We start from the raw sequence: 21,892 nt of genomic DNA, 5'->3' as shown, positions 1-21,892 counted from the left end.
GTTTCAACAAGCTCCAGGAATTGTTGACGGATAGGGAAGCATGGAGTGCTGCAGTCCATGGGGTCACACACAGTCAGTTAACCAAAAAAAAGATGCACATAGCTCTCTTAGAGGAAACCCCTAAAGCAAACATGTTGGATGACAAAAAAGGAATGTGCTGCTGGGGCAAAGATGACATCTGCTACTTAAGGCCTAAAATATGATCCAGTTAAAATATTACATTGAATATGTCAGCAAATTCAGAAAACTCAGTGGTGGCCACAGGAAAAGGTGTTTTCATCCCAGTCTAAAGAAGGGCAATGCCAAAGAATGTTCAAACTATTGTGCAATTGTGCTCATTTCACATGCTGGCAATGTAATGCTCAAAACCCTTCAAGTTAAGCTTCAGCAACACATTAAACAAGAATTTCCAGATGTACAAGCTGGGTTTAGAAAAGGCAGAGGAAGCAGGGATCAAACTGCTAACATCTGGTGCATTATTGAGAAAACTAAGCAGTTTCAGAGAAACACCTACTTCTGTTCATTGACTACATTAAACACTTTTACTGTGTGGATCACAACAAACTGAAAATCTCCTAAAAAGATAGGACCTTCAAGATGGTAGACCTCCTTACCTGTCTCCTGAGCAAGCTGTATGCAGTCAAGAAGCAAGAGTTAAGCCAGACATTGAACAATGGACTGGTTCAAAACTGGGAAAGGAATACAAAAAAAGGCTGTATGTTGTCACCCTCTTATTTAACTTATATGCAGAGTACATCATGTAAAATGCTGGGCTGGATGAATCCCAAGGCAGAATCAAGATTGCTGGGAGAAATATCAACAACCTCAGATATGCAGATGATACCACTCTAATGGCAGAAATTGAAGAGGAACTAAAAGCCTCTTGATGAGGTGCAAGAAGAGTAGGGAAAAAAGCTGGTTTAAATCTCAATATTACAAAACCTAAGATCATGGCCTCCAGTCCCATCACTTCATGGGAAATAGAAGTGGCAAAAGTGGAAACAGGGACAGATTTTATTTTCTTGGGCTCCAAAATCAATGCAGATGGTGACTGCAGCCACAAAATTAAAGGACGCTTGCTCCTTGGAAGAAAAGCTATGACAAACCTAGACAGTGTATTAAAAAGCAGAGACATTACTCTGGTGACAAAGGTCTATATAGTCAAACCTATGGTTTTTCTAGTAGTTATGTATAGATGTCAGAGCTAGACTATAAAAAAGACAGAGTGCCAACGAACTGACACTTTCAAAGTGTGGTACTGGAGAAGACTCTTGAGAGCCCCTTGGACAGCAAGGAGATCAAACCAGTCAGTCTTAAAGGAAATCAACCCTGACTATTCATTGGAAGAACTGATGCTGAAGCTGAAGCTCCAATACTCAGGCCACTTGATGTGAACAGCCAACTCATTGGAAAAGTCCGTCATGCTGGTAAAGATTGAGGACAGGAGGAGAAGGGGGCCACAGAGGTTGAGATAGTTGGATAGCATTACTGACTCAATGGACATGAACTTGAGCAAACTCCAGGAGACAGTGAAGGACAGGGGAGCCTGGAGTGCTGCACTCCATGGGGTCACAAAGAGCTGGACATGACTTAGCAACTGAACAACAACAACAACAACAACAGCAACATAAGGCCTCTTCTCTAAGGTCAGGAAACACAACAGAACTTTAAGAACATGAAAATACAAATAGCTCCTTAGGAAAACTGAGCAATAGAGGAATATGTATGAGATGAAGGAGCAAAAGTAAAGCTAAAACTCCAAAAGAACTAAGTGAGATGGAGATAGGCAATCTACTCAAGAAAGAGTTCAGGTAGTAATGGTAAAGATGGTCACAGAATTCAGAAGAATAATGAGAAATTGGAACCTTTCAACAAAGAGTTAGTAATACTTAGTAAAATAGACTATAAAATAATCACTGGTACAAAAGACAAAGAGAGACACTACATAATGATGAAGCAATAGATCCAAGAGGATATAACAACTTTAAGTATATATAAACAGACAATAACAGCAAATAAGTATATAGGTATAACAGCAAATAAGTATATATGCTGAACCTATTAATAAATTACATAAGGCAAATGTTAACAGACACAGAAGAGGAAGTTGACAGCAGTAACACAACAGTAAAGGGACTTTAAACTCCATTTATATCAGTGGACAGATCATCCATATGTAAAATCAATAAGGAAACACTTGCCTTAAATGACACATTAGACCACATGAATTATATATATATATATATATATATATATATACACACACATATATTTATATATATGATATTCCACCTGAAAGCAATAGAATATACATTCTTTTTAAGTGCATATGGAGTATTCTCTCAGACAGATCACATAGTAGGCCACAAAGCAAACCATATGAAATTTAAGAAAATTGAAATAATATCAAAAATCTTTCCAACCACACTGATTGAGACTAGAAATCAGCTACAAGAAAAAAACTGCAAAAAACCACAAAAACATGAATGCTAAATAATATGCCACTAAACAACCAACAGATCACAGAAGTAGTCAAAGAGGAAACAAAAAAAAAAAACACCTAGAGACAAATGAACACAAAAACACAATGATCCAAAACCTATAGGACACAGTAAAAGCAGTTCTAAGAGAGAAGTCTATAGCAATACAAGCTTACATCAGGATTTAACAATAAGTTCAAATAAACAATTTAAACTTGCACCTAAAGAACTTGGAGTAAGAACAAATAAAACTCAAAACTATTAAGAGAGAAAGCATAGATCAAAGCAGAAACAAATGACATAAAGTATAAAAAAAAAAACATAGAAAAAAATCAGTTAAACTAAAAGTCAGTTCTTTGGGAAAATGAACAAAATTGGTAAACCTTCAGCCTGACCTAACAAGAAAAGGGGGGAGAGGAATAAAATCACTACAATCAGATATAATAAAGGAGACGTTACAACTGATACCAGAGAAATGTTACTAAAAAATATCTCAAGAAGACTACTACAAACAGCTAAACACCAATAAAATAGAAACTTAGAAAAAACAGACAAATACTTAAAAACATATAATCTCCCAAGACTGAACCAAGAAGAAATAGAAAATATGAGCAGAACAATTACCAGTACTGAAATTGAATCAGTAATTAAAACACTCCCAGTGAGCAAAAGTCCAAGGGAACATGACATCAGAGGTGTATTCTACCAAACATTTACAGAAGAGTTAACACCTATTCTTCTAAAAATATATCTAAAAATTCCAAAGAAAGGAACATTTCTAAAATCATTCTATGAACCTAGCATCACCCTTATACCAATATTAGATAAAAAAAGGAAAGAAAGAAAATACAGGCCAATATCACTGATAAACAGATTCAAAAATCTTCAACAGAATACTAGCAAACTGACTCCAATGATAAATGAAAGGATAATACACCATGACCAATGAGATTTATGACAAGAATGCAAGGATTTTTCATTATCCACAAATCAATCATGTGATACACCACATTAATAAATTGAAGATTAAAAACCATATGATCATCTCAATAAATGCAGAAAAAAGCTTTTGACAAAATTCAATATCCATTAATTATAAGAACTTTTTAGAAAGTGACCATAGAGGAAATATACCACAACATAATAAAGGCCATATGTGAAAAACCAACAGCTAATATCATACTCAACAGTATAAATTTGAAATAATTACCTCTAAGATCAGGGACAAGAAAATGTTGCCCACTCTTACCAGTTTTGCTCAACACAGTATTGGAAATCTTAACCACAGCAATTAAACAGGAAAAAAATAATAAAAAATCTAAATTGGTAAGGAAGAAGAAGTAAGATTGTCATTGTTTGTAGTTGAAATGATACTATCCACAGAAAACTATAAGATGCTGATGAAAGAAACTGAAGATGAAACAGATGGAAAAATACACCATGTTTTTGAACTGGAAGACATGATATATATAGATATATCTATATCTGTATCGCTCTCTCTCTCTCTCTCTCTCTCTATATATATATATATATATATATATATATATACACACACACACACATATAATGGCATATTAACGATATAAAAATGATGAAATTTTACATTTGCAACAACATGAATGAACTTGGAGAATATTTTGCTAAGTGAAATAAGCTACTTTATATGTGGAATATAAAAAATACAACAAACTAGTGAGTATAACAAAAAGAAAAGATTCACAGACAGAAAGAAGAAACTAGCAGTGACCAATGGGGAGAGAGAGAAAGTGGGAGGGGCAATTCAGGGGTAGAGGACCAAGACTAAGGTGAAAGGTCCTTAAGACTAAGGACTAAGGTAAAAACCTTTATGTATGAAGTAAGCTATAAAGATATTCTATATAACATAGAGAATTTAGTCAATACTTTATAATAAGTACAAACGGAGTACAACCTTTAAAATATGCAAATCAATATATTATACACCTGTAACTTATATAATATCACACATCAACTATAATGAAATAAAAATAATAAAATCATTAACCATGAAAAAGTATAATTCTGCCTCCTTGCTTTTACTCCATTAAACAAAGTATTTGTATTTAGGTTGGTGAAAATGTAATTATGCTTTCGGGCTGTGAATTTTAAATCATTATTAACTAGGCTCAAACATACCTTTATTAATCAAAACAGGAACCATTACAATCAACACATTTTTGCCAATGAGAAATAAGTTTGCTTATTCCTGTAGCATAAAAATCCATGTTTTGGGATTTGACAAATTCTTGGAAAGAATTTTCCATATCCTGCTGGTTGTGGAAGTGTTTTCCCTGCAAAATGTTATAGAGATGCTTGAAGAAGTGGTGGTTGGTGAGAGGTCAGGCAAATATGGTGGATGAGGGAAAATTTTGTATCCGAATTTGTTCAACTTTTGAAGCTTTGGTTGTGCAACATGCCGTCAGGTGTTGTCATGGAGAAGAATTGGATATTTTCTGTTGACCAGTGCCAGTTGCAGGCGTTATAGTTTTTAATGCATTTCATCAATTTGCTTAGCATACTTCTTAGATGTAATGATTTCACTGGGATTCAGAAAGCTGTAGTGGATGAGACCAGCAGCAGATGATGAGCTTTTTTTGGTATAAGTTCGGTTTTGGAAAGTGCTTTAGAATTTCTTCTCTGTCCAACCACTGAGCTGGTCATTGCCAGTCATCATAAAAATATCCACTTTTTGTCACATATCACAATCCAGTTTAAAAATGCCTCATTATTATTGTGTAGAATAAGACATCACTTCAAAAATGCTTGTTTTGATTTCTGGTCAGCTCATGAGGCATGATAAACACATCAAGCTTTTTCACCTTTCCAATTTGCTTCAAATGCCAAATGACCATAGAATGGTTGATGGTAAGTTCTTGGGCAACTTCTCATTTAGTTGTAAGAGGATCTTCTTCGATGATGGCTCTCAATTGGTTGTTCTCAACTTCTGATGGCCAGTGATTACACTTCTCAACTTCAAGACTCTTGCCTCCTTTGCAAAACTTCTTGAACCACCACTGCACTGTACATTTAACAATTCCCAGGCCAAATGCATTGTTGATGTTGTGAGCTGCTTTACAACCTATTTTGTACTCAAATAAGAAAACTGCCCAAATTTGCAATTTGTCTAACATCATTTACATAGTCTAAAATAAATATAAAATAAACAAGTAATAATATTACACCAAGCAATGTCATTAGCAAAAAGAAAATAAAGAGAGAAATGCCCGTTAAAATGATGTATGACATAACCTTTTTTATTTTGAATGTATTCCAATATCAAATGGCCAGTTTCAACAATACAAAACTGCAATTACTTTTGCACCAACCTAATAATAGGAAACTGAGTTTCTACTTTATTTTCAAATAACAAGTTACTACCTCTCAAAAAGCAGATAATTGATATCAATCACCACACTTAAAATCTTTGAAAGCAATATTTTATAAAATCAGCAGTTGACCTCAAAAAGTGAGACTGAATACACACTTCAACTGTGTAAGAACGGGATCTACTAAATTTATGTAAGACTGAAGAAAACACAAATCAAGGCTAGATTATTTCACAGAAAGATCATAAATGAGCTAAACATTGAAGACTATTAAAAACAAAACACAAAAATTGCTTCCATCAAATTAAAATGAAATAAAATTAGAAAGAAATTCAATCTTTGGGTTGAAGATGACTGAAAATAACTAAAAACAGGAAAGTATCATCTTGATTACATTGTAACTTATACCATGTCTTGCAGCATAAAAATCATATTTTAAAAATTCCAATTCTTACCTCTCTCCATTCTTTATTTCCAACTCCTTGTATATATAAGACACAAACTACAAAAAGATGAAAAAAAATAAATATATCTAAACATCTTTTATAAATATCAAGTGAACAAACCCAATTTATTTTTCAGCTGTCCAAAAGGTATGTTAAAATTAGTTCTTAATACCTCACCTTACTCTGGCAGGAAAATTGCTAATAAATTATCACATGATTAAAATTTTTATAAATAAGCAAAAAAACTATAACAGGTCTTTAGACCTTAACATGTATAGGTCTTAGCACAAAAATATAATAGTTATTTGCTAACGTCTACAATTACATTACGCTACAAATGTAGATGATTTTTTTTTAAACTAAGGTTAAATAGTTCTGTGAATTCTCTAGGGGCTCAGCTGGTAAGGAATCTGTCTGCAGTGCAGGAGACCAGGGTTCAGTTCCTAGGTTAGGAAAATCCCCTATTGAAGGGAATGGCAACCCACTCCAGTTCTCTGGCCTGGAAAATTCCATGGATGGAGGAGCCTGGTGGTCTATAGTCCATGGGGTCTCAAAGAGTCAGATACAACTGAGCAACTAACACACACACAAACAGTTTTGAAGTATTTCAGTATGTTACCAGTCATAGGTTATGCTCTTCCAAGGATAGTTATAATCCTCAGAAGCATCATAGGAAGGACAATCTGCACCAAATCAAATGTTAAATATAATATCTGCAACTCCTATCCTCAATGTTTGTAAACAAGAAATCCTGTCAACCACAAATGAAGGTCCAAAAAAGGTAGATTAAGAGTCTAGAGTAAAGATTAAGGGATAAAAATATCCCATTCACTTACTGATGAGTCCTGGGAACTTTTAATACCCACAAATTGCAATGCCTTTTCTCCAGTGACGATCTCAAGAATTCTTTCATCAACTGAAAAAACCTCTCTCCCATCATTAAACCACACAGTTTCATACATTTGAAGAGATGGAGAGCAACTGGATATCAACTTCTTTTTTTGATTTATACATTATTTCTATTGTTTTCTAATTAAAATTGGCTTTCATTGTACAATTTATGTCCAGCTTTCAATGTATACATAATTAGTAATCAAAATATTCAGCTCATTCAAGATGCTATATAATTCACTTGGTTATACATGATTTTATATACTTCCTTTATTCACAAAAAAAGGAAACTTGTTACTCTGAGACTTGATCACTTAGAATTATGGCCCATTACAGCTGTCTTTCAAATATAATTTCTATCATATGGCTTTACAGTGAGGTTTTAATTTCAAAATGAATAGTCCTTCATTGGAGTCATTTGTATTTTCTTCTTAGTCTCAAAATGCTAAGCAATTTCCTCTTTTTAGCCAGAGTACTGCCCAGGTAGATAAGAATGCAGGGCCTGAGATCGTATTCCCCCTTGCTTTCTAGTCTTTAAGACAATATTTAAGTAAAAATTATAATTTTCATACAACTTTCTACAAAATCAAGTAAGTAAAATAAGTTGTTGCTGTTGTTCAGTTGCTAAGTCATGTCCAATTCTCTGTGACTCCATGAACCACAGCACACCAAGCTTCCTGTTTTTTTCACTATCACCCAGAGTTTGCTCAAACTCATGTCCATTATGTCAGTGATGCCATTGCACCATCGCATCCTCTGTTGCCCCTTTCTCCTCCTGAATAAACTATTTCAAAAAGCAAGTTAAATACTTACTTGGATCAGATTTAGAAAACGTGTCTCGGTCAAGAAGATTTCTGTTGAAGAAAAAAGGAAATGCTAGATAAATGTAATACCAAAATATCTATATAAATGTATAAACATATAAATGTAATGTAATATATAAATTAAATTAATAATGACTTAGAAGTTCTAAAATTTAAATTTGTGCTGCATATTCATCCTCCACTAACTGGTAATAATTTATAAAAGCTACATTACATTTTTATATTTAATACTTACAATAAAAATCTCACATTTACCCTGTCTTATTTTTCTCCCGAGTACCACCCATGTGCATTTATCAGTACTGTGCTTAATATTTGATATGCTTTTTGTATCAACTTGATACATTTTCATATTCCAGGTTCTTAAAAATTACTCTTTCCATGGAATCATGATACACTGAGAAAATACAAATATAGTCAACAGAACAGCACACACCAAAAAAAGAAAAAGAAAATCAGACATTTTCAAATATTCCCCCCCAAAAAAAGAAACTATCAGACATGTTTATATTTGGAACTGTCAAAGACTACTAGTCAGAAATCAAATGAAAATACTCCATTTGTCCCTTAAGCAGACACGATGGCTCCAGCAATGATCGAAAAACCAGTAAAATTTTAAAACATTTCCATTTGAGAATATACTGTGTTATATATTTATAAAGGAAGTGCTCTATTTAAGTGGAAATTTTCAGTTTTCCCTGTGTCTAGTTTTGCTCATTAAGTGTCCTTTAAAAATGTAATTCAGCTCTTTCTTTCAGAGTTCATAAAAATCAAGGAGAGACAATACAAATATTGCAGTGTGCTTGGAACTCAAAAACTGTGTTATACACATATAAATGAAAATGATGTGATTCTAGTACCTTACTTATCTTAAAAAAAAAAAAAAATACAATCTTTAATGACAAACAGAAAATAATGGATTTCTAACAACAATAAAGATAAATGTTCTTAATCATAGACTTTATTTGAACATTATTTCTTCTAGCCATTAGGATCCATAACATATAGTGGTAAGGTCAAAAACAAAAAATTTAGATCCTTTATAATAGGAGAAAAAAACTCCATAAACTCTTCATGACTTAGTCCCTAAACTTTGCAATTTAAATTTCTCATTGCTGCTGCTGCTGCTAAGTCGCTTCAGTCGTGTCCGACTCTGTGTGATGCCATAGACGGCAGCCCACCAGGCTCCCCTGTCCCTGGGATTCTCCAGGCAAGAACACTGGAGTGGGTTGCCATTTCCTTCTCCAATGCAGGAAAGTGAAAAGTGAAAGTGAAGTCACTCAGTCCTGTCCGACTCTTAGCGACCCCATGGAGGAGACTACCAGGCTCCTCCGTCCATGGGATTTTCTAGGCAAGGATACTGGAGTGGGTTGCCATTGCCTTCTCCGATACCCAATAGAGGAGTGTCTAAATATATAAACCAATACTGACAGACATAAAGGGAGAAATCAACAATAATGCAATAAAAGCAGGAGACTTCAACATCCTACTGACATCAGTGGAGAGATCATCAAGATAAAAATCAGCTAGGCATCTTCTCCTGCCAGAGCACCAAAATCACAATTAGCTGTTGAACAACCATCAACAGGAAGACAGTCAGTTCAGTTCAATCACTCAGTCGTGTCTGACTCTTTGCGACCCCATGGACTGCAGCACGCTAGGCCTCCCTGTCTATCACCAACTCCCAGAGTTCACCCAAACCCATATCCACTGAGTTGGTGATGCCATCCAACCATCTCATCCTCTGTCATCCCCTTCTCTTCCTGCCCTCAATCTTCCCCAGTATCAAGGTCTTTTCAAATAAGTCAGTTATTCACATCAAGTGGCCAAAGTATTGGAGTTTCAGCTTCAACATTGGTCCTTTCAATGAACACACAGGGCTGATCTCCTTTAGGATGGATGGACTGGTTGGATCTCCCTGCAGTCCAAGGGACTCTCAAGAGTCTTCTCCAACACCACAGCTCAAAAGCATCAATTCTTCAGCGCTCAGCTTTCTTTATAGTCCAACTCTCACATCCATACATGACTATTGGAAAAACCATAGCCTTGACTAGACAGACCTTTGTTGACAAAGTAATGTCTTTGCTTTTTAATATGCTGTCTAGGTTGGTCATAACTTTCCTTCCAAAGAGTAAGCGTCTTTTAATTTCATAGCTGCAATCACCATCTGCAGTGATTGTGGAGTGCCCCCCGCCCCCGCCAAAAAAAAAGTCATCCACTGTTTCCACTGTTTCCCCATCTATTTGCCATGAAGTGATGGGACCAGATGCCATGATTTTAGTGTTCTGAATGTTGAGCTTTAAGCCAACTTTTTCACTCTCCTCTTTCACTTTCATCAAGAGGCTCTTTAGTTCTTCTTCACTTTCTGCCATAAGGGGGGTGCCATCTGCATATCTGAGGTTATTGATATTTCTCCCAGCACAGTGGAACCCATAAGAAAAAAAAAAAAAAAAAAGATATTCCAAATCAAGGAAAGAGGAGAAGCCACAACAAAATGGTAGGAAGGACACAAATGATAAAATCAAATCCGATACCTGCCAGATGGGTGACCAACAAACTGGAGAACAATAATGCCAAAGAAGTTCTTTCACTGTTGTGAAGGTTCTAGGCCCCACATCACGCTCCCCAGCCTAGGGATCCAGCCAATGGACTGGGAATCCCCAAGGGATCTGACTTTGAAGGCCAGTGGGATTTGATTATATGACTTCCTCAGTACTGGAGGAAAAAGAGACTCCAGTCTAGAAGGGCACAAACAAAATCTTATGTGCACTAGGACCAAGGGAAAAGGAACAGTGACCCCACAAAAGACTGAACCAGACCTACCTATGAGTGTTTGAAGGTCTCCTGCAAAGGCATGGATTGACAGTGACCCACCATGGAGACAGGGGCACTGGCAGCAACAGTCCTGGGAGGTACCTATCAGGCTTAAGTCCTCTGGGACTTAGCAACTCCAGGATTGGGTTGCCTCAGGGCAAACACAGCCCTGCCCATCAGCAGACAATTGGGTTAAAGTTTTACTGAGCATAGCCTTGCCCACAAGTTTCCCCACCAAGTGCCTCCCATCAGGAAGCCTGCACAAGCCACTTATCCTCATCCAGAGATGGCAGAAGAAACAAGAATTACAGTCCAAGAAGCCTCCAGCAGTAATAACACAATCACAGAAACCTAATAGAAATGAAAAGAAAAAAGATTTTGTTCCAGATGAAGGAGCAAGATAAATTCTCAGAAAACCAATTAAATGAAGTGGAGATAGGCAACCTTCCAGGAAAAGAAGTCAGAATAATGATAATGAAGATGATCCAGGACGGAGAAGATGTCAAAAATGTTTACAGAAATGTTTACTAAAGATCTAGTAGAACTAAAGAACATACAAACAGAAATGAATAATACACTAGAAGGAATCAATAGCAGAATAACTGAGGCAAAAAAATGGATAAGTGACCTAGAAGACAGAATGGAGGAAGCATCTGCTGCAAAACTGAATATAGAAAAAAAAAGTGAAAAGAAATGAAGACAGCCTAAGAGACCTCTCGGATGACATTAAATGCACATTCTCAGTATAGAGGTTCCAGAGGGAGAAGACAGAAAGGACCCAAGAAAATATCTGAAGAGATAATAGCTGAACACTTCCCCAGTATAGGAAAGGAAATAGCCAACTAAGTCTAGAAAGGCAAAGTTCAAAGCAGGATAAAATCAAGGAGGGACAAACCCAGACACAGTAGTCAAACTGAACAACATAAAATATTAAAACCAACAAGAGACAAAAAGACAACATACAAGGGAAACACCATAAGGTAATCAGACAATTTCTCAACAGAAACCTACAAGCCAGAAGCGGATGGCAGGATATACTCCAAGCGATGAAAGGGAAGAACCTACAACCAAGAATTCTCTATCTAATAAGACTCTTGTTCAGATTTCATGTAGAAATTAAACACTTTCAAGACTAGCAAAAGTTAAAAGAATTCAGCACCACTAAACTGGCTTTTCAACAAACACTAAAGGAACTTCTATAGGCAGGAAACACAAGAGAAGGAAAAAAATCTACAAAAACAAATCCAAAACAATTAACGGAATTGCAATAGGTTCATACATATTGATAATTATCTTAAATGTAAATGGATTAAATGTATGAACCAAAAGTCATAGGCTGGATGGGTGGATACAAAAACAAGACCCACACATATATTGTATACAATAGACCCACCTCAGGCCTGTGGACACTTACAGACTAAAAGTAAGGGGATGGGAGAAGGTACTTTATTCAAATGGTAAACATAAGAAAGCTGGAGTAACAATACTCATATCAGACAAAATATACTTTAAAACAAAGACTGTTATAAAAGACAAAGAAGGACATTACATAATGATCAAGGGTCCAATCTAAGAAGAAGATATAACAATTATAAATCCAAATTCACCCAATATAGGAGCACCTCAATATGTAAGGTAAATACTAGTAAACATAAAGGACAAAATTGACAATAACACAATAATAGTGGGAGGCTTTACTACTTTCATCAATGGACAGATAATTCAGAAAGAAAATCAATAAGGAAACACAGGCCTTAAATGACACTCTAGATGAGCTGGACTTAACTGATATTTATAGAGCATTCCACCCAAAAGCAGCAGAGTAAACAGTCTTCTCAAGTGATCATGGAGAATTCTCCAAGACTGACCACAAGCTGGGCCACAGGGCAAGCTTTGGTAAATTAAAAAAAAATCAAAATCATATCAAGCATGTTTTCTGATCACAATTTTATGAGATTAGAAATAAATAACAAGAAAAAAACTCTAAGAAACACAAACATGTAGCAGCTACACAATATGATACTAAACAACCACTAAATCACTGAAGAAATAGAAATAGAAATAAAAAAAATTACCTAGAGACACACGAAATGAAAGCACAACAGTCCAAAATTTATGGGATGCAGCAAAAGCAGTTCTAATCAGGCTCCCTGACTTCAGACTATACTATAGAGCCACAGTCATCACAACAGTATGATACTGACACAAAAACAGAAATATAGATCAATGGAAAAGGATAGAAAACCCAGAAATAAGCCATGCACGTATGGTCAATTAAGCTATGACAAAGGAGGCAAGATAATGTTGGAAAAACAGTCTTTTTAACATATAGTGCAGGGGAAAAAATATAGTGCACATGTTAAAAAAATGAAATCAAATCATCCCTTAACTCCACACACAAAAATAAGCTCAAAATGGACTAAAGACCTAAATGTAAGACTGAACACTACAAAATTCCAAGAGGAAAACAGAGGCAGAACAACCTCTGACATAAATCACAACAATATCTTTTTTGATCCATCTCCCATAATAATGGGAATGAAAGCAAAAATTTAAGAAAAAGGATCTACTTAAACTCAAAAACTTTTGCACAGCAAAGGAAACATAAACAAAAGGAAATGACAACCCATAGATTGGGACAAAATATTTGCAAATGATGTGACCAATAAGGGATTAGTCTTGGTTGTAAGTTGATTTACAAACAATTTATGATGATAGCATCAAAACAAACAACCCACTCAAAAATTGGGCAGAAGACCAGAATAAACATTTCTCCAATGAGGACAAACAGATGGCCAACAGGCACATGAAAAGATGTTTAACATCACTAGTTATTACAGAAATGTAAGTCAAAACTACAATGATTTTCAACTCACATTGGTGAAAATGGCCATCATCAAAAAATCCACAAATAATAAATGCTATAGAGGATGTGGATGGACAGGAACTCTCTTGCACTGTTGGTGGGAATGTAAACTGGTACAGCCACTATGGAGAAAAGTATGTAAATTCCTTAAAAAACTAAATATATAGGTACCTTATGACCCTGCAATCCCACTTCTGGGCATATATCTATAGAAAAACATGGCCCAAAATATACATGCACCCCAGTGTTCATTTCAGTACTGTTTACAAAAGCCAAAACATGGAAGCAACATAGATGTACATGGACAGAAGATGTGGTATATAATTACAATGGAACATTACTCAGCCATTTGCAGCAACATGGATGGGCCTAGAGAGTGTCATACTGAGTGAAGTAAATCAGACAGAGGCAAAATATCATATGACATGCCTTATATGAGGAAACCTAAAGAAAATGATACAAATGAACTTACTTACAAAAGGGAAAGTGACTTTCAGACTTAGAAAACAAACGTATGGTTGCCTGGGGGAAAGGTATAGTTAGCAACTTCGGGAAGGTCAATACACACTGCTATATACAAACAGGTAAACAACAAAGACCTACAGTATAGGACATGGAACTCTGCTCAAATTTATGTGCTAGCCTGGATGGGAAGGGGATTTGGGAGAGAATGAATATATGCATATGTATGCCTGAGTCCCTTTGGGTGGATCACCACAAACTGTGGAAAATTCTTCAAGAGATGGGAATACCAGACCACCTGACCTGCCTCTTGAGAAACCTGTATGCAGGTCAGGAAGCAATAGTTAGACCTGGACATGGAACAACAGACTGGTTCCAAATAGGGGAAAGGAGTATGTCAAGGCTGTATATTGTCACCGTGCTTATTTAACTTAGATGCAGAGTACATCATGAGAATATGCCGGGCTGGATGAAGCACAAGCTGGAATCAAGATTGCCGGGAGAAATATCAATAACCACAGATATGCAGATGATACCACCCTTAGGGCATAAAGTGAAGAGGAACTAAAAAGCCTCTTGATGAAAGTGAAGGAGAGTGAAAAAGTTGGCTTAAAACTCAACATTCAGAAAACTAAGATCATGGCATCTGGTCCCATCATTTCATGGCAAACAGATAGGGAAACAATGGAAACAGTGGCAGACTTTATTTTCTTGGGTTCCCAAGTCACTGCAGATGGTGCCTGCAGCCATGAAATAAAAAGCTGCTTGCTTCTTGGAAGAAAAGCTATGACCAACCTAGACAGGGTATTAAAAAGCAGAGATATTACTTTGCCAGATATTACTTTGCTAGATAATACTAGAGGAACAAAGGTCCGTCTAGTCAAAGCTATGGTTTTTCCAGCAGTCATGTATGGATGTGAGAGTTGGACTGTAAAGAAAGCTGAGCACCGAAGAATTGATGCTTTTGAACTGTGGTGTTGGAGACGACTCTTGAGAATCCCTTGGACTGCAAGCCCCAACCAGTGAATCCTAAAGGAAATCAGTCCTGAATATTCATTGGAAGGACTGATGCTGAAGCTGAAACTCCAATACTTTGGTCACCTGATGCAAAGAACTGTCTCATTGGAAAAGACCCTGATGCTGTGAAAGATTGAAGGCAGGAGGAGAAGGGGACGACAGAGGATGAGATGGTTCGATGGCAGCATTGATGCAATGGACATGAGTTTGAGTGGGCTCTGGGAGTTGATAACAGACAGGGAACCGTGGCGTGCTGCAGTCCATGGGGTCTCAAATAGTCGGATACAGCTGAGTGACTGAACTGAACTCATAAGAAATGTAGTGTAAGAACTCAAAGAAAGAAAATTATTTCCAGTTTCAGAAATCCAGTAAACCATCATGAGTTAACCTTGATAAGCAAGGATAGGTACAGAAACTGCCAGGGAGAAGGTGAAGTCTCACCCCAAAGGAAAGTACCAACAATAGTGGGAAGGTAGAGAACACACAAGAGATTTGACATCTAGCAAATACTCCACTTTTGCTACACCTCATGTCTGAGACATGACTGGAAGGGGATATGTGGTCAGGATGAGGAAAGATTTTGGACAGCATGTTAAGGTGCTTGGATCCCGTTCTGTAAGCAAAGGGGAAACACTCAAAAGTTTCTGTAAAGAAAAATCACACAATTCAATGTTTGCTTGAGAAGCTAATTACACAACATGTGAAAAATAGATCAAAGACATGAATTCTGTTGTCACAGAGAATAATTCAGAAAACATTTTAATAGTCTGGGGTAAGGTGACAACCTCCTGAACAAGAATGGTGGCAGCAGAAATAGAAAGGGAAGCAACAGATACTCTGAACTGCTGAATAGGCGAGTTTCAGTGACTGATGAGTCAGTAAATCAAAGGTTAACAATCAAAAGGAATAGTTTACAAGCCACATTTACTTTACTTCAAATGTCAACTACTACATTTTTTTACCACAAAGCCCAGATACTCCCTCAAAAGCCCTTCTAGGTGCAACTTCAGGGAGCCAGCATTTACTAACAACTAACCAGTTAACACAAGATTGAATCCATTTGCCTTCTCCACCATAAGCCCTAGATTTGCCACAGAGGTATAAATGGTGAGGGGAGAGAAAAATGGTAACATATTACAGAAGTAAATTGCAAAAAGGTACAGATGTCTATTAATATCAAACATTCATTTTCAGGATGAAGCAAGCTAGCTGTAGATCCCTATTGAGAGGAAAAACTAGAACAGGAACAACAGAACTTGGCATCCCTGAGGGAGAATATTAAGTAAAATGAGGGCTCTGAAGTAGAAAGTAGTTAACATTATTCTAAATCTACCAAAACATTCCTCTGAAAACTCAGACACTAGAATTAGAGCCTAAGTTTTCAAATGTTCATTGACAATCACATTTCCTTAGAACAGAACATGTTTACACTTAATTTCAAGGTTCTCTTCTGGTTGATGGCCCCAGGTGGCTTACACTGTAAAGAATCCACCTGCAATGCAGGAGACCTGGGTTCAATCCCTGGATAGGGAAGATACCTTGGAGGAGTGAAAGGCTACCCACTCCAGTATTCTGGCCTGGAGAATTCCATGGACAGAGTAGCCTGGTGAGCTACAGTCCATGGGATCACAAAGAGTCAGACAGGACTGAGTGACTAAAACACACCATGTCCCACATCTAAAATCACATATGCTATTATTACTAAGCATATGATATTATTATTAATAATTATTAAGTTTCAGGTGACATATCAAATCAACTAGAAAAAGAATTCAACCTCCCATAGGAACAAATGCCCAAGAAGTGGTGAGATTGTCAAAGGTCATAAAACCAGTGTCAGAAACATAATGAAAACTCAGGAATTTCCACTGTACTTGCTGACATATTCTGTGAGGAAACAAAGTCATATAAAGGACATTAAAACAGCAAAATGACTTAAGTGAAACAAATAAACTGAAACCATTTAATTTAAATTATGAGGCAAATTTTGTGGTTGCTGTTAAGTTGTTCAGTCGCTTAGTTGTGTCCGACTATTTGTGACCCCATGGACTGCAGCATGCAGTCCTTCCTTGTCCTTCACCATCTCCTGGAGCTTGCTCAAACTCATATCCATTGAGTCAGTGATGCCATCAAACTATCTTGTCCTCTGTCGTCCCCTTCTCCTCCTTCCTTCAATCTTTCCCAGCATCAGGGTCTTTAAAATAAGTCAGCTCTTCACATGAGGTGGTCCACTGATGCTGAAGAGTGGACTTCAGCATCAGTCCTCCTAATGAATATTCTTGACTGATTCGACTGGTTTGACCTCCTTGCAGTCCAAGGGACTCTCAAGAGTCTTCTGCAACACCACAATTCAAAAGCATCAATTGTTCAGCACTCAGCCTTATTTATGGTCCAACTCTCACATTCATACATGACTACTGGAAAAACCACAGTTTTGACTAGGCAGATGTTTGTTGGCAAAGTGACGTCTCTGCTTTTTAATCAGCTTTCTAGGTTGGTCATGGCTTTTCTTCCAAGGAGCAAGCATCTTAATTTCACAGCTGCAGTAATTTTTTGAGCCCAGTAAAATAAAGTCTCTCACTGTTTCCATTGTTTCCCCATCTATTTGCCATGAAGTGATGGGACCAGATGCCATGATCTTGTTTCTTTTTTTAATCTTGAGTTTTATGCCAGCTTTTTCACTCTCCTCTTTCCCCTTCATCAAGAGGCTCTTTAGTTCCTCTTTGCTTTCTGCCGTAAGGGTGGTGTCATCTGATATCTGAGGTTATTGATGTTTCTCCCAGCAGTCTTGATTCCAGCTTGTGCTTCATCCAGCCTGGCATTTTGCATGATGTATTCTGCATACAAGCTAAATAAGCAGGGTCACAATATACAGCCTTGATGTACTCCTTTCCCAATTAGAAGGGAATGGTAAACCACTTCAGCATCCTTGCCTTGAGAACCCCATGATGCAAATATCAAGTTGAAAATCAATCTTTTAGCTAAAAGCATATTTCAAGCTTCACTACAAAATATATTCTTATTTTTAAAAATATATTGTGTGACTTTGTACTTTATTTAGTTAACTTTTGGCCATGCTGTGAGGTCTATTGGATCTTAGCTCCTTGACCAGGGGTTGATCCAATGCCCACTGCATTGGGAGGGCAGAGTCCTAACCACTGGTAAACCAGAGAAGTTCCCAAATATATTTTTCAATTTATTAACTGAACTTACCATTGAGAAAAGCTTTCGCTAATAACTTATGATGTATCGTCTCCCAATGCCTACCAAAACCCATTAGATGAAACCACCAGCATAAAAATCAATCGCAATCAATTTTCTTAATATTTCTGCTTTCACAATTAATTTGAAAGTTGAGATATCAAGGAAAGTCAGAAAATAAGCTACGTCCAAAATAGCTGTAGGTCATTGAGAAGTGCTTAGCAAATAAATGTATTATTCTGATACCATTCTGAAGTATCAGTCTCGGTAGCTCTCACTCGACTAGCTCTCTCTCTGGCTTTTATATTCTTTGCTTTATAGCAGAGAAATGTGAAAACTGACAGAAGACATTAAAGAGTAACAATTGAGCTTTCAATTGCCCAGAAAACCATAAATAATATGATACTCCCTTTATGGGACCCAGCAATCCCACTTTTGGGCATACACACTGACGAAACCAGACTGAAAGAGACACGTGAACCCCAATGTTCATCGCAGCACTGTTTATAATAGCCAGGACATGGAAGCAACCTAGATGCCCATCAGCAGACGAATGGATAAGGAAGCTGTGGTACATATACACCAAGGAATATTACTCAGCCGTTAAAAAGAATTCATTTGAATCAGTTCTAATGAGATGGATGAAACTGGAGCCCATTATACAGAGTGAAGTAAGCCAGAAAGATAAAGAACATTACAGCATACTAACACATATATATGGAATTTAGAAAGATGGTAACGATAACCCTATATGCAAAACAGAAAAAGAGACACAGATGTACAGAACAGACCTTTGAACTCTGTGGGAGAAGGCGAGGGTGGGATGTTTTGAAAGAACAGCATGTATATTATCTAGGGTGAAACAGATCACCAGCCCAGGTGGGATGCATGAGACAAGTGCTCGGGCCTGGTGCACTGGGAAGACCCAGAGGAATCGGGTGGAGAGGGAGGTGGGAGGGGGGATCGGGATGGGGAATACGTGTAAATCTATGGCTGATTCATGTCAATGTATGACAAAACCCACTGAAATGTTGTGAAGTAATTAGCCTCCAACTAATAAAAAAAAAAAAAAAAGATTAAAAAAAAAAGTTTGTAAGAATGCTCATAGAGTAACACACATTGAGGAACAAATTTCTCAAAATGATTCTAAAATCACTATTATGCTAAGGCTGAGAAATGTGTTGTTTTTAACCAGTTATGAAAATTATAAACATATCTGGTTCATTACATTCTCTAATAATGTTTAATATCATTCTTAATAAAACTGGAGAAGAAAATGGAAACCCACTGCAGTATTCTTGCCTGATAAGTCCCATGGACAGAGGAGTCTGGTGGGCTACAGTCCATGGGGTCACAAGAGTTGGATATGACTGAGCAACTAAACCACCACCACCACCTTAACAAAACTAATTCATCACTTCTTATTTATTATATATGTTATTGTGTTTAATCTTTCAGTCGTGTCTGACTCTTTGTGACCCTATGGCCTGGAGCACACCACACTTCCCTGTCCTTCACTATCTCCCAGAGTTTGCTCAAACTCATGTCCATTAAGTCAATGATGCCATCCAACCACCTCATTCTCTGTTGCCTCCTTCTCTTCCTGCCCTCAATCTTTCCCAGCATCAGGGTCTTTTCCAAGGAGTCAGCTATGCATCAGGTGGACAAAGTATGGGGGCTTCAGCATCAGTCCTCCCAATAAATATTCAGGACTGATTTCCTTTAGGATTGACTGATTTTATCTCTTTGCAGTCCAAAGGACTCTAAAGAGTCTTCTCCAGAGCCGTAGTATAAATGCATCAATAGTTCGGCGCTTAGCCTTCTTTAGGGTCCAACTCTCACATCCATACATGACTACTGGAAAAATCATAGATTTGACTAGACGGACCTTTGTTGGCAAAGTGATGTCTCCGCTTTCCAATACACTAAGTTTCTTAATAGCTTTTCTTCCAAGGAGCAAACATCTTTTAATTTCATGGCTGCAATCACCATCCAAAGTTATTTTTGAGCCCAAGAAAATAAAATCTGTACTTATTATATACATATTATAAATATATATATATATTGTGTATGTGTATATATATGTATACACACATATATAGACACAAAGAGAGCTTCTAATTAGCAAAGTAGAAAATACTGACTTTATAAACTCATGTCACAACTCAGTCGTAATACTGTAGTGACATTTTCAAAATCTAAGTAATTATTTTATTTACATTGAATTCTGAAGAATAATTCAATTAATATTACTACACTTTTCATTTGCCCATGCCATCACCTTTCTCTAGGCATTAGCTTTCATCTCACCCTGCCTTTTGGCTTCTAGTTAAATGGTCCCCTCCTTACCTAGTTTCTCACATCTTCCTTTAGGTAACTCAGCAGTGAAAAAATGTAAGAATCAATACTTGGAAAATAAAACTCAAATTGTCAAAATTTGTCACTCATTTGAATTGTTCTCCCCATAGTCTCACCAAGTGATGATGGAAAAAATACAAAAGAATTCCATACACTCCTTTGTGATAGTATTGATAATCATCTACTATAATGATTTTTCCCAGCTTTGTGATTTCTCTTCAGTCACCAACACCTAAATTCTGATAGGAAGCACCTCCACCCTTAAATCCTAAAATAAAGATATTATAGACAAACTTTTTAAATGAAAAATCAAGCTAAAATCAAAGGGGAGAGTGACCAAGAGAGTGAAGTAGAAAGACCCTGAGTTCAATCTCTCACAAGCACACCAAAATCACAACTATCTATAAAACAGATATTGATTTTAAAAAAGAGGAAAAAAAGACTGGAGCCTAGCAGAAAAGATTTTCTAGAGCTAAAGACATAAAGAAGGAACTACAGGGAGATAGGTATGAGGGGCAGACTTGTGATATAATCAAATGCTGTACCCCATGGGTGCACAGTCCACAAAGTGGAGAATAATTACATTGCAGGGGGTCTCGCAAAGGAGGGAGAGTTCTGAGCAGCTAGTGTGGGGCTCCAGCACTAGGAAAATGAGCTCCCAGTGCATTCGTCTATGGAGGTCAGTAGGGTTTTTATTTCATTAGTCCCGTGGGAATGGAAGAACAGCGATCTCACTTTTAAAGCGCAAACACAAAATCTCACTTGCACTGGGACCCATATAAGAGTATAAGCAGTATCTTGATAAGACACTGCACCAGACCTACCTGCTGGTCTTGAGGAGTCTCCTGGAGAGGCAGTGGGCAGCTGTGGCTAAATGGGAGACAGACACGGGTGACACACATATTGGGGAACATTCAACCAGATGGATACTTCTGGAGGCTGACCTATTAGACCATTAGCAAGATGACCTGGCCTCAACCAAGAGCTTATAGGCTCCAGTGCAGAGACACCTCAGGTGAAACAACTAATTGGGTAGGAACATAGCCCCACCCATCAACAGACAGGATATCTAAAGGCTTCCTGAACCCACAGCTGCCTACAGACATGCCCCTAGATACCACCCTGCCTACATGAGGGCCAAGACCCAGCTCCACCCACTGATGTGCAGGCACTGTCCCTCTTTCAAGAA

General features: G+C 37.1%; 1 protein-coding gene across 1 annotated transcript in view; it reads right to left on the bottom strand.

The window, feature by feature from the left end:
* The window catches only part of CPNE8 (copine 8), a 258,489-nt gene that overhangs the window by 212,615 nt on the left and 23,982 nt on the right, over positions 1–21,892 (bottom strand). The window contains exons 2-3 of the mRNA XM_061129923.1: positions 7,975–8,015; positions 6,280–6,326 (exon numbers count right to left, since the gene is read on the bottom strand). Of these exons, the coding sequence (XP_060985906.1) occupies positions 6,280–6,326; positions 7,975–8,015 (88 nt within the window). The remainder of the gene's footprint in view (positions 1–6,279; positions 6,327–7,974; positions 8,016–21,892) is intronic.

Source organism: Dama dama, chromosome 3, assembly GCF_033118175.1.
Source record: "Dama dama isolate Ldn47 chromosome 3, ASM3311817v1, whole genome shotgun sequence".
NCBI classification, from domain to species: Eukaryota; Metazoa; Chordata; class Mammalia; order Artiodactyla; family Cervidae; genus Dama; species Dama dama.
The sequence above is the reverse complement of the archived record's forward strand: the minus strand, read 5'-3'. Positions and strand labels throughout refer to the sequence as shown.